The sequence below is a fragment of the Cryptomeria japonica genome, chromosome 6 (assembly GCF_030272615.1).
Source record: "Cryptomeria japonica chromosome 6, Sugi_1.0, whole genome shotgun sequence".
Lineage (NCBI taxonomy): Eukaryota > Viridiplantae > Streptophyta > Pinopsida > Cupressales > Cupressaceae > Cryptomeria > Cryptomeria japonica.
In genome coordinates, this window is record NC_081410.1 from 424,786,822 (window position 1) to 424,800,443 (window position 13,622).

The window sequence follows — 13,622 nt, forward strand, 5'->3', positions numbered from 1 at the left end:
GTGTCGCTGAGTGAGATGCATATAATGGCCTATCCATAATTGGGGGAAGCTGTGCAAGATCACCAACCAAAATGACTAAGATACCTGCAAATGATTCATGTTGTCTGCTGGGAAAAGCTTCTCGCAATCTTTTATCAATCTTAATGAGTAATTGATGGCCAACAAAGCTCATTTCATCTATTAAAATGTAATGTAAGTGTTTGCATTGCTCTTGAAACATTAATAGGGAATGGCCTGTTAAGGGTTTGTACTCTTGAATGGGTATACGGAGGGCAACATGGATTGTGGTTGCTTGGATATTATATGCGGAGACACCTGTTGGTGCTAGTACAAGCAAAGGATATTGTGCATGCTCTGAATTTGAATTTAACTGTCCGCGTCTGCAGTCAATAAGAAATGATTTTCTAGTGCCTATTGTGCTTTGAATGATTAATTGTTATGGTGAAGAATGCAAGTTCTGTTCAACATGAGTTTTAACAATATCAAGTGCAATATTTTGGTTTCGTGCAAGCTCATAGTTAGTAGGTGCATTTAAATGCGGGTTGGCAAGATTGTGGGGTGCTTGGCTTTTCTCTGTAAAAACAAAGTGAGATGCTTTTGAATGTAGTGGTTCATCAGGTATAGAAGTAGTCTGATCAAATTGTAGATCAAAATCATGTTTGCCAAGCATTTGAAGGGCAGCAACGTCAAAGTTGTTTGATGCTCCCATTTGTGACAAGAATTTCCATTCGTATAGATCTTCATGAGTTGATTGACGTATATCTTCTGGTTGTAGCTCTTCACCATTTTCTGTGGTAATGTGTTTTTCAAAACCATTTACATGCCACCAGATGTAATCTGTACTTTCAAGATCTTTCCAATTTATGATAATTTCTTCAGCTGAGCTCCCTATATGTAGAGGAATGATTCGAAATGGTTTGTAAAGAAGCAATTCACTCCAACAAAAACTTTCAAAACTGTTGTCCTCTTTTAAAGGTAAAGATTTATGTTGCGGGTAGACATTTACAATTGTGGCTAGCTTTCTTTTCATCCATTTACATGATTTACGCTGGTAAGAGTATGTATATAGCTGGGATGAACGAAGCAGAGTCATGTTTGCTAATTCTAATGGTCATTTCATGTAGTTTGAGATGTAGGATATTGAGGTTTGAGATTCTTCATCACAATTAGCTATGCATTGAAAGATTTTTTTACCAACATTGAGTGTTACAAATTGGTGTGTGCAAGATATCAATGGGAGTTTAAGCAGCATGTGACAAGTTTCTTGTGCGCTAATGTCCCTATCAGCAACAATTCCCATGAGGAGTCTTTGGTATGCTAAGAGAATTGTATCATTTGAATTTGTTGATTCAACTATACGTTTCAAGATATCAATATAACTTTCTAACTTTTGTTCAGTTTTGGATGTGTACTTTGAGATATATTGTAGAACTATTTTAGTGGAGCAGATAGGCTGACAATCAACATTAGCCCTCCATATGGCGAGCATTGTTGGGTTGTGTACATTCAGATGATCATCATTCCTTGCTAGTTTGTATGATGGGTTATTATTGTGGTCTAACATCAATGAGGATTCGGGTTGTTCAAGCGAAGGAGATTTGTAGCGGCATTGAAGGGTTGAGTTTTTTTCCTCAAGCAGGTATACTCTGAACACTTTGTATGTCGTTGAACAACATTGAGTAACTCAGTATAATCAGTGCAAGGATCCGACTTGGATATGATCTTTGTATCTGCAAGACATAGATCTAAAATTGCAGGCGTATATTGCTTGTTCAAGTGAGCTTCTTCAAGACGTGGGCTCCAGGCTGTGATGTAATGGTCAAAGAAGTGTTTAACTGATTGGATACTTGCATGATCTGACCAGTCAAGGTTATCAACATTTGGTGCTTCTGGCAACCAAAGAAATCCATGTATATGTGTAGATCCTCGATGTTGCCATTCATATCTGTACCAGTGGTCAATGGTTTTTCAGTTCTTTGACAATGACTTCATAACGAAAGATTTGAAATCTTAAGTGCAAGTATAAAGCTATAATGTGGGGATTATTGACTAAATTTTCAATAAATTGTGTTTTAGTGTTGGGTATAGTAGGTGACTTTGTTTTTGGCAATAACTTATGCAAGTCTGGCCATTTTGTATCAGCTGAACTTAAGGTGAAGAATAGTGTAGGTGCACCTAACTGTTCTATCATTGATGTAAGGTCACATCGGGACTTGCTCCAAAATGGTCATGTACCACGTAATGAGGCTACATATCGCATGATATGATTTGGTAATTCACTTGACAGTGTCTTTTGTAAGTGTTCCTTTAGACCATGAAGATTGTGTGGAAGGCTATCTTGTAGATTAGTCTTAATGAAGACATCAGCTGATTATTGGGATCGATGTCTCATCATAATATTGTAGATATAATATCTAAAGTGAACATGTTGCCCAAATCTTTGATCAGAATATTGGATCAGGTGCAAAGCATATTCATGTAAATGTACATGCCTTGTTCCTTGTTGTAGTGGTAAAGCTATTCCAGAAGGGAATAGTGTTGGGAATGCCATGGAAAGGAGGCCCTCGGTATTGTACCCATTGATAGGTGACGTACTAATTTGTGGCCAAGGAACAACGTTGTTGTTGTTGTTATCTAGATGGAGGATGTTTTTGATTGCATCAAGTTCTGGTATTGATGATGGTCATTGTGGGATAAATGAGGAGATATTCTCCCCGATTTGTTCTTCATTGTTAATATTCAACAGAGTGGAAGTATCTTGAACAACATCTTCTTCTAGGGAATGCACTGAATGTAGTAGCTCTGTAATATCAGTGGTTTGCTCTGGCAATAGATGCACTGCATCTGTATCAATGACTACATCCTTGTAGTATTGATCATGTTTCATTTTGTAAGGCAATGCATTCATGACGTGAAATCTATTCACGTAACAGTCATAAGTTAATCCTTGCAAATTGGTTCTACGGATAATTAGAATTTGTAATTGCTTAATATGGTGAGGTAATGTTATTGCAATTTCAGAAATATCTTGTGGGAGGTTTATTGTATGGCCAAAATTTGTATTGCCCTCCCCTTGCATGTGTTACTTGTAAAACAGGGGCAATTCTTGATATGAGCATTTCTTCTACTTGAGAGAGACACTTTAAAATAGAAGGTTGTTCACCTGGGTCCATATTGTTTGATAATGAGAAGCGGTGCGTGCCTTTTTCACCATAACATCTCATGCACATAAGTACGTGATTGAATTTTTTAATAGTCATGCCCACATACATTTCTTTACAAACAGAACATGGTTGTGTGACCTCTAACATATCAATATTTTTGCGGAAATTAGACAACATATTTTGAAATGAAGCAGTCTTCATAGCAAGTTCAGGAGCAGTAAAAGATGTTTGATTGAGATTAATTTGATCAAGATCATTCTTTTCTATTTCTAATAACTTTCTTGAGTTATTGCAAGGTCTATGTAGTGCATGACATCTCAGTTGTCGTTTCTTGGAGATAGAGGCTTTGTTCTTTGCATAGTAATTTCTATTGGTCTGGCTTCTCTTCAATTTGATTGCATCAATTTCTTGAGGGCAAGGCTGGATAGATATCTAATATTTGAAAGAGAGCACAGGGATGTCAGAATTTCATAATTGAAGGTAGTTAACTTTGAACTATGTATCAAGAATGTATGAGAATTGAAAATTGTTGCATCTATGGTAATGTGATTTTAGAGGATTTGTTCTGTATGTAAAGTGCTTTTGTTGTGTTTATTTGTATGTCTAGTGATTTGTTGTGTTGTTTTGTTGCTCTCATTCAGTCAACTTATATGTACACATATTTATATACTTATAAATGACTTTACTTGAAATGTATGGGTTTTGAAAAGTCATAAATTGACTTTGCAGTGTTGTTCTGCGTACACTTGTTGCTGTTAGCAACTTGGTTTTTCAAAAGTAGCATTGTAATATAAATATGCATAGATATAGTAATTTATGATACATACACATGTATGTATATATGTACATATGTATATATACATATGAATTAAATATTCAAAATGTTACATACAAACATATGCACATATATAACTACACATGTATATATCAAAAAAAATAAGACTATGAATAATTATAATATATATATATATATATATATATATATATAAGTGTATATATGTATAATTGTTTGTTGTTCTTAGTTGTTTGTTGTTTTTGAAAGCATCATTCTAATATAGGTATGCACAAATATAGTAATTTCTGATACATACAGATGTATGCATACATATACACATGTATATATACATATCTTCTAAAAATTCAAAGTTTTGTATATGAACATATGCACATATATAACTACACATGTGTATATCAAAAAGACTATAACTATGAATACTTATATATAGTTATGTACATATATAAGTATAGTTGTATATCTGCGGAATTCTATAAGTATGAATAATTCCGGTGTTGTATAGTTATATAAATAGATATTAGACCAAAAAAAATGATATGCATGCATATATGTATAAATTTTCTGCAAACAACATAGAGTTCAACACATTTAAAAGTAATGAGTATGAGTGCAAATAACTTATGCCAGGAGGAAAAACTTTCAAAGAGATAAGAGGTAGATGTAAGAAATGTACATATAGATATTTATAGAAGTAGCCTTGTGTTCGTAAAACGTAATTGTTTGTATATGTAAATTAGCTAATGGTATAATTGTATTGTAAACTGAAAGTTTAATAATCCAAAAAGATGCATTATAATTCTAAGTCTGTGTACTTAGGCGGCCAATTTCTGGAAGTAGTGCATGACACTTAGCTTTGAAGTCAACGGGAGCGACTTTATTGACTGTCACTTTCATCTTTGACTCTGAATTATATGTCTCAGTGGAAACCAACAGTGTGAATGAATAGTGACATGACAGTAGTCTCTTAATCACTGAGCAAGATGTCTTTGTTGTTGTTGCATCATTTTGTAGTGCACAAAGTTGTTTTACAGTTTTCTGTAGCAAGTGAATGCTACCCTCATCAACAACAGTGGCCCATAGAGTACCTGTGGCATCTTGTAACTTTAGTGGCAAGAGGTAACTATAATTATAGTCTTGCATAGTCATTTGACATCTAGAGAAAAACCAAGAATCATCAACTTGTTGTGTACATTTTTTCTTGCAAGGCCTTCCATTGACTATTAGTGGACAGGCTGCGTAATAGAAATTTTGGTCAGTTACGTTTACAAAGCGCAGAATGGCTAGCAAATTTGTCTGAATTGTTTCTAGTTTGATGCTCATCCACTCATGGATTGAATAAATAGTCATTCTACTATATTTACCATCTATGTGGATAGTTTCTGCAACAAAGGGTACAACAAGCAAAGGGTCCTTTCCTCTTAATGTTAGAAGCTCTGCTTCTAGAAAAGTTGGGTTGATATGTAATGTGGTTGCAGCTGTTATGTTTATAAGCTTCCCATTGAAATAGCCAACACGAGCATTACGTAAAGAAAAGATAACCACACTATCATTGCTCAACATATTTTTCAATTCTAGTCCTTTTTGTTTTGCCATTAGACCCCATAGGTTGATGTCAATTGTTGAATTAGATATATCACTAATTTTCACAACATGTTTGTGTGTTTGATTGCCATCTTTCTTGTGTATTGGAATGATATCTCCAACATATAGAACAAGGCCAATTATGTCAACCAACATGTTATTTGTTAGATGAAACAATTTATTAATGGGCGTGAAAGGAGGACCTTGTTGATCTGCTTGTTCTTCATTGGTGCAATGTTTTAGTATGGATGCATTAGACAAGGTGATTTCTAAATGACTATTTAGTTTGTTGTACCTTGCATTTGCCTCCTTAATAGATCCCTTTGAAATAAGATAATGTGAACCTATGTCCACATGGTTAGAGTAGTGTAACTTAGCTATCTAATCAAAACATGTAATTCTAATTTCAGAACCTTCACAATCAACAATGTCAAAGCTAAACACATGGCCATTTTTTGTGGCTGTGCTATATGCCTTAATAGGGTGTTTATGAGTAACTCTCCCTTTGATTGTTCATTTATTTTGGTATGGATTCAAACTTTTGATAGGGCTTATATTTTCAGAAGTTGTTGTTTGTGGGGATGGCAATTCAGTGGCAAATTGAAGAGATCGTTTAGATGTTGATGGTCTGTCCTCAAACATCATTTCTGGTTGTTGTTCTTTGAACATGTATACTGGTTTACCAAAGAACGGGCAATCACTTTGTTTCACTTCCAAACTAAGTATTACAATAAACCTGTGAAAACAAAAGACTTCTTTTTAAATTACTGTTGATTATACATAAACAAAATTAAAAAAAGATGAAACATATTGTATTTAATAACCATAGTTGATTTCCTACCTTGTGTTCCATATGTATTGACATGTATAACTCGATAACTGGACTATGGTGCCTATTTTTAGAATATTTGAATCTATTAGAGTAGCATACTTAGAGGGCAAGATTGCCAACTGCATGTATGTGCCATCAGATAACACTAATTTATGTCTGTCAGTATCATCTGTGTTGTTCTGCATTTTCTGAAATGACAAAACTTGTAACAATGTTGAAGGAAGGTCATCCCCAACATTGATAGATTTAATTGCAAAAGGGGTAGGGACATACTCTTGGGTTTTTGCCTACAAAAAATAATATGAATATAGAGGATTTAATTTTAACGACAAGCAACTTATATATTTCCTTACTTGTTAATGTAAAGCTTGTGTTAGTAAAGTATGTAATCAGGCTATGTTATCTGTAGAGTAAGCATTTACTTTTGCACTATGCTATGAAAAAAGGATGGTATGGAAAAGAGAGATGAGTTGTCCAAAAAAAAGAGCATAAAAGCTTTGTATTTTGAAAAGCTTTGATAATTTAGCTTACCAAATTATCAATAGTGGAGTAGTCTATCGATTCAGAGGTGGCTGTTGAAGATGCCATTGTGCATATATACCTTTTGAGAATTAAAAGTAAATTATAAGCATGATGAATTGTAGTTATTATATCAGAATACAATCACAACATGATGTAAGCTTATCAAAGGTATATATGCACAAGCAGAGCAAAATTAACCGAGTTTAAATTAACATTGTTACAATTTATTTTTTGTTTCAAATGATAATGAATTGATCATAATGTGATTGAAACATGCATTGAAAACGATAATTGGGCATATGCTGATAAGCTTAAAAAACATAAAGTATGACATCATGATTTACATATTTGAGAGCATATTAACAAAATATGAGTTCATCTCATCAAAGATCTTTGAAAATATGGGATGCTTCTGTCTGTTTCAAATGTTAACCAAAATATGAATGTAACTTTTCAAACATTGAATAATTACAACAACATAGGATCAAGCCAAGCAACCCATCCAAGCTCGTTATCAATCCATTTAAATACTCTGTCTCCTAATGTGAAAACAACCGTTGGATCATCTATTTGTTCAGTACTTGGTATTGGTAAAGGTGCTAATTCAATACTATGTATGGTTGTTACAACACTACACGATGTAGAGAGGTTGACTGTTGTTTGGTTTGGTGATTTATGTTCGTAGTGGTCAATTATCTTTCTGAGGTTTCTCTTTAACTTGTTTCTTTCTTGCAACTTGCTTTCAATTACATTGTTGATGTTCTCTATTTCTTTCAATCTTCTATCCATTCTGAAATTTGATTGTGTTAGCATGGTTGTTTTCTGTTGGAATGATAGAGTGGAAATGCATTACAAAAAAAAGTGAACATACAAGAATAATACAACAAATCTTTAAGTAGATCACTTCTTTTTTTTTGTGAATCATAATGAATTTACTATTGATTGATTATAAAAACTTGTAATAATTAGGTTAATACTTTAAGTTTTGTAAATTGACCAATGAGTCAACTTACAAAGCTTTCACTTTGCAAGACAAGTGTTTAGTTGCATTTATTTTAGAGTATGTGTATATATATATATGTATATATACAACTATACATGTATATATCAATGTACATACACATATACATATAGATCTAATATATATACATCTATATCAATATAAATACATGGATATATATTTAAGTATGGGCATGAATGCTTTCACTCTGCAAGGTAACTATTTGATTTTACAGTTTGAAGGGTCTGCGACATGAATACAATAACAAAATTAAATACACTTGTGGATTTGGCTGGTAAGGAAAACATTAAAGACAACATCACTTCAAAAATGAGAATTTATTATTAGTAAACTAAAGAACGTAACTATGTTATGTAATAAGGTGGTCACAAAATCAGAATTATAGACATCAATTGCAATATATTAATGTTCTAAATATGGAACATTTGTTAGTGGTTATTTATCTTTGCGATTAAAAGCCTTCATGTGCACAAAGTCAGTTATCTAATTTGTGTGAGTCTGACCAAATATTTTGTGAAGCAACGTTGTGTTTAATGTTTTCCTGTGCGAGATGTATAATCCTGCTATGAAAACATTTTTGATTTGTGTGTATTTTGCTATAGGTTAAAAGGGTTTTACTTTGTGCTGACGTGTGCCTTGGTTGCGGTCGTCTCCGTGCGTGCGCTCTATTTCCGAAGCGACGCTGTCTTTAATGATTTCATCCCCAAGGTTGTGCATGAATGTCGATGTTCTTTATGGCTGCTTGCAACCCTAAAATCTATTTTGTTTTGTTGTTGTTGGTAATATTTCGCTCTACAATTTTGGCTCTGAAAATTTTCGCATAAGGTTGTTAGGTTTTGTTCTCGTTGTGACTGTTTTACTGGGCTTCTTTGTGAGTTTGACAGCATGAATGGTTTCATTTTATTTAAATGTGTCTGTCTGCTTGCAGGGTTGTTTCTTTGTTTCTGTTGTTTAACTATTTGTGCAGGTGGGTACTTCCAGTTTGCAAGGCATTTTTGAGGCTGCTCTGTCAGTTTCAAGCTGTGAATGGTTTGAATTTGCAAGGTAAATACTGGTTATATTTATATTCTTTTTTCTTTTGTAATGCATTTTTTTGGAATTTGTTGTGCAAATTTTTGGAAATAGCTTTCGTTTTATTTAAATTTATTTTTGTTTTGTAATGCATTTTTTTTATATTCTGCTTATTTTCTCCTCCCGTGTGCTTGTAGGGTTGTGGCTTTGTTTATGCTGTTTAACTATTTGTGGGCATGGCTACTTCTAGTTTAATTGTTGTAGGCAATATTTCACTCTACAAATTTTCGCATGAGGTTGTATATAGTCATGGAGTTAGGTTTTGTTCTAGTTGTGCAACTATTTTATTGGGTTTCTTTGTGAGCTTCACGCCATGAATGGTTTGAATTTGCAATGTAAACTTTGGTTTTATTTAAATTTTTTTTTGTTTTGTAATGCATTTTTTTTATAGTCTACTTATTTTCTCCTTCCATGTCCTTGCAGGGTTGTCACTTCGTTTAAATGTTTGTGCACGTATACTGTGCTTTTTTTGTGTGTGTTGCACTTGCAGGGTTCTTAGTTTGTTATGGGCGCTTGAAACTATAAAATGTAATATGTTTTGTTGTTGTTGTAAGTATTTCGCTCTGTAAATTTTCTTGTAACATTCGATTTAGTTGTCGAGTTAGGTTTTCTTTTGGCTGTGAGTGTTTACTTGATGGGGTTTGTAAGCTGCTCACTACAATGTAACTATTTTCTTGTTGTTGTAAGTATTTTACTTTGCAAGGTAACTATTTACTAACGTTCATGTTGCAGTGGTGTTAATTTACAAGGGTATATACGTGATTACTGTTGTGTGCACATGAAGGCTTTTATTCACTAAGATAAATTGATATATATATATGTACAATATATGGACATGTACATACATACATACATACATACATACATACATACATACATACATACATATATATATATATATATATATATATATATATATATATATAAGTGTTGGCACTGTAAAAATTCCTTGATGCTTGCAGGCTTGCTACTTTGTTTATGTTTTTTAACTATTTGTGCGCGTGATTACTTTCAGACTACAACACAAAGTACCCTATGCATATATACACACGCACATGTCTATAGGTACATACATGCATATATATATAAGCGTACATGTGTGTATTTATATACATGTATACATGCCTATACATACATGTATATATATATATATATATGTATATATATATGTACATATGTGTATGTACATATACATATATCAGCACTACAAAGCATTCTAAGAAAAACAATTATATATATAGTTTGTTTATGTTATTTAATTGTTTGTGGACATGACTACTTTCAGACTACAACGTAGACTTGTATCAACAAATCCTACACACTTTAGAATGGAGTTATTAAAACAGATATTTAATAAAACCCTATATACATATATATAGACATATGTATATATGTATATATGGGTATGTACATATACATATATCAACACTACAAAGTATTCTAAGGAAAACAATTATAGCAATACATTCTTTATGTTATTTAACTATTTGTGGATGTGACTACTTTGAGACTACAACACAGAATTGTATCAATAAATCCTACACACTTTAGAACATAGTTATTAAAATAGAGATTTAATAAAACCCTATATACATATGGGTGAACTCACAAAGCTAGTTCCCACTTTTGCCAATGAAGGAAATTGGCGAAAATGGAAAATTTTGTTTACGGGGGGTTCGAGCAAAGTGGGGGTGTTCGAATGGAATACCCTTTGGGGTTCGAGCGAAGACCCCACTTCACTCGAACCCCATCTTTCGAGCGAAGCACCTTTAATGCCCGTTTATGTCTTTTTTCAATTATAGCATGGGGGTTCGATTGAACCCCCCTTCATTCGAACCCCCCTAAAAATGGGGGGTTTGCTTGAACCCCCTTTCGTTTGAACCCCTTTTTTAACACTTCTCTGAAGATTTCTACATTTTTTTCCAGATTTTTGGCCTCGAAACCTCTGGTTGAAGGCTCAAATGGAATGATCTTGACAAACCAAAATGTGGTATTATAGTCCTCAAAGAAAGCTTTACAATGAATATAATTTTATTACATATTGAGTTTATTATGAACTTGTTTTTTTAATTTTACCAAATATAGGTTTTTCATTGAACATGAACTTCTATGTTCAACGCATTGGGAAAAATAGGAAACTAATTCAAAATTTTTTTGAAAAATATCTAAGCCCTGGGTATTAATGTCTTCTTTCTAACAAAAAAAATAAAATTGAATTTCGATATATATAGAATAAGTTATGTATTCAAACGTAAACTTATGTCTGAATTATGACTAGTCGGACTTTAAAACTTAATAAAATGAAAAATATTGAACATATCACTATCAAACTAACTGCAAGCCTTGGATATTGATGTTACAAACCAAAATTCAAAAGAATTGAGTTTTTATCATTTATAGAAAAAAAGTTATGTGTTTTGGGAGGCACATCACTCTTAAAAAGTCTAGTTTGTTGTAAAAAACTACTTTTCGAGGGAGATGGAAAACTTAAAAAAAAATCCTTCCAAAAACTTTGAAAAAATATATATAGAATCTAAAGACAAAATTCTACAAATCACTAATTTACATCATCTTCAAATTCTTAATAGTTTAAAAGTTAAAGTTGTCGGAAGTTGAAGATTATTTTAAAATTGTTCATCTCAGTGTCAAAAGTGGCAAAAAAGTGGGAACCATTATTGTGAGTTCACCCATATACATACACACATGTGTATATATACATACATGCATATATATATGCATACATGTGTATATATATATATACATGTATACATGCATATACAGACATGTATATATGTGTGTGTGTGTGTGTGTGTGTGTGTACATATACATATATCAGTACTATAATGCATTCTAAGAAAAACTATTATATATATATGTACATCATGTGTATATATATGTACATGTATATATACACGTACATATATATATATATATATATATATATATATATATATATATATATATATATGTACATGTATATATACACGTACATATATATATATATATATATATATATATATATATATAGGTACTCTAACAATTTGTTAATCTTTGCACACATAAAGAACATCGACATTCATACACAACCTCGGGGATGAAATCATTAAAGACAACATTGTTTAGAAACAGAGCACACGCATGGAGACAACCACAAACAAGGCACACGTCACCACGTGGGCAAGGTAATGAACACGGACGTACTGGAGGGACAAGATCATTTACTTTATACACGCCTATGCATATATGTATGTATTCAAGACAACAAACAGTTAAATAACAAGAACAAAGTCACAACCCTGCAAGTACACCACACAAAAAAAATAAACACCCTATAAAATAAAGCACTACAAATTTGAAAAACTTGAAATTCAATACTGAATGTTCGGTAAAAATTTTCACAGCAAAATATTCTTGAGAACAGCAAAAGAAATTACATTGTAGGGTTGCAAGCGGCCATAAAGAACGTTGGCATTAGTGCAAACAATAAAAATATCTACAGAATCCAAAACCAAACTAAAATTCTTTTAACCTAGACCAGAATTTAATCGGCATCAGAATGGTCAAAACCTAAATACCTGTTAAAGTGAACAGAGACATTGCAGACTCAAAGTAATCACGTCCACAAACAGTTAAATAACATAACCAAAGTAACAACCCTACAACCACACCACGGCCAAAAATAAGGAAACTATCAAATAATGCATTATGAATTTTGAAAACTTAAAAAATAAACTAAACAAGTACCTAGCAATGTAAAACCATTAATGGCGAGAACCTCAGAAATAAGCCAAACAAAACAGTCTGCATTGGTGCACATCACCGGGGACGAAAAGATTAAAACAAAGTAAGAAACTTAAATCAATAAATATCTGCAAACAACAAAACCCAACTAAAACCCTTTTAACCTACAACAAAATGCACAAAATACCAACCTTGCAACTACACCAAATTGGGAAATAAGCAGACTATAAAAAAATGCATTACAAAACAAAAAAGAATCTAACTAAAATCAGAACTTACCTTGCAAATTCAAACCATCCAGTCAGAGCCACAACAAAACTTAACTCAAACAACTATATCCAAAGTTATGCGAAAATGCCTTGGAAACTGGAAGTAGTCATCATGCCCACAAACAGTTAAATAACATAGACAAAGTAACAACCTTGCAAGCACATGGAACGAGAAAATAAGCACACTATAAAAAAAATTCATTACAAAACCAATTTTTTTTTTTTTAAAACCAAAGCTTACCTTAAAAATTCAAATCATTCACGGCGTGAAGGTCACAAAGGAGCCCAATAAAACAATCACAACCAGGACAAAACCTAACTAGACGACTATATGCAACCTTATGCGAAAATTTGCAGACCGAAATATTGTTGACAACAACAAAACAAATTAGATTTTAGGGTTCCAAGCGCCCATAAAGAATCTAAATAAAACACAAACTTACCTTGCAAATTCAAACAGTTAAAGAACATAAACAAACAAACAACCCTGCAAGCACACGGAAGCAGAAAATAAGCAAAGTATAGATTTAATCCATTACAAAATCAAAACAAATTTAAATAAAGTTCTTACATTGCAAATTCAAACCATTCAAGCCGTGAAGCTCACAAAGGAGCCCAATAAAAC

General features: G+C 32.7%; 1 protein-coding gene across 1 annotated transcript; it reads right to left on the reverse strand.

Annotated features, from left to right (window-relative positions):
* Nucleotides 1–4,758: 4,758 nt before the first annotated feature.
* Nucleotides 4,759–6,961, reverse strand: LOC131043015 (replication protein A 70 kDa DNA-binding subunit E-like). The gene is made up of 4 exons (XM_059222073.1): nucleotides 6,905–6,961; nucleotides 6,473–6,660; nucleotides 6,081–6,277; nucleotides 4,759–5,885 (listed from the first exon to the last, which is right to left on the reverse strand). The coding sequence occupies exons 1-4, from the start codon at nucleotides 6,959–6,961 to the stop codon at nucleotides 4,759–4,761; spliced, it is 1,569 nt and encodes a 522-aa protein (XP_059078056.1).
* Between the last annotated feature and the right edge of the window lie 6,661 nt (nucleotides 6,962–13,622).

Excerpts from the sequence above, each read along its gene's own strand:
- LOC131043015 (XM_059222073.1), bottom strand. The coding sequence starts at position 6,961 with ATGGCATCTTCAACAGCCACCTCTGAATCGATAGACTACTCCACTATT. Across the intron at positions 6,661-6,904 it reads ACTCCACTATTGATAATTTG|GCAAAAACCCAAGAGTATGT; the intron begins GTAAGCTAAATT and ends TATTTTTTGTAG. Across the intron at positions 6,278-6,472 it reads TTGGCAATCTTGCCCTCTAA|GTTTATTGTAATACTTAGTT; the intron begins GTATGCTACTCT and ends TTGTTTTCACAG.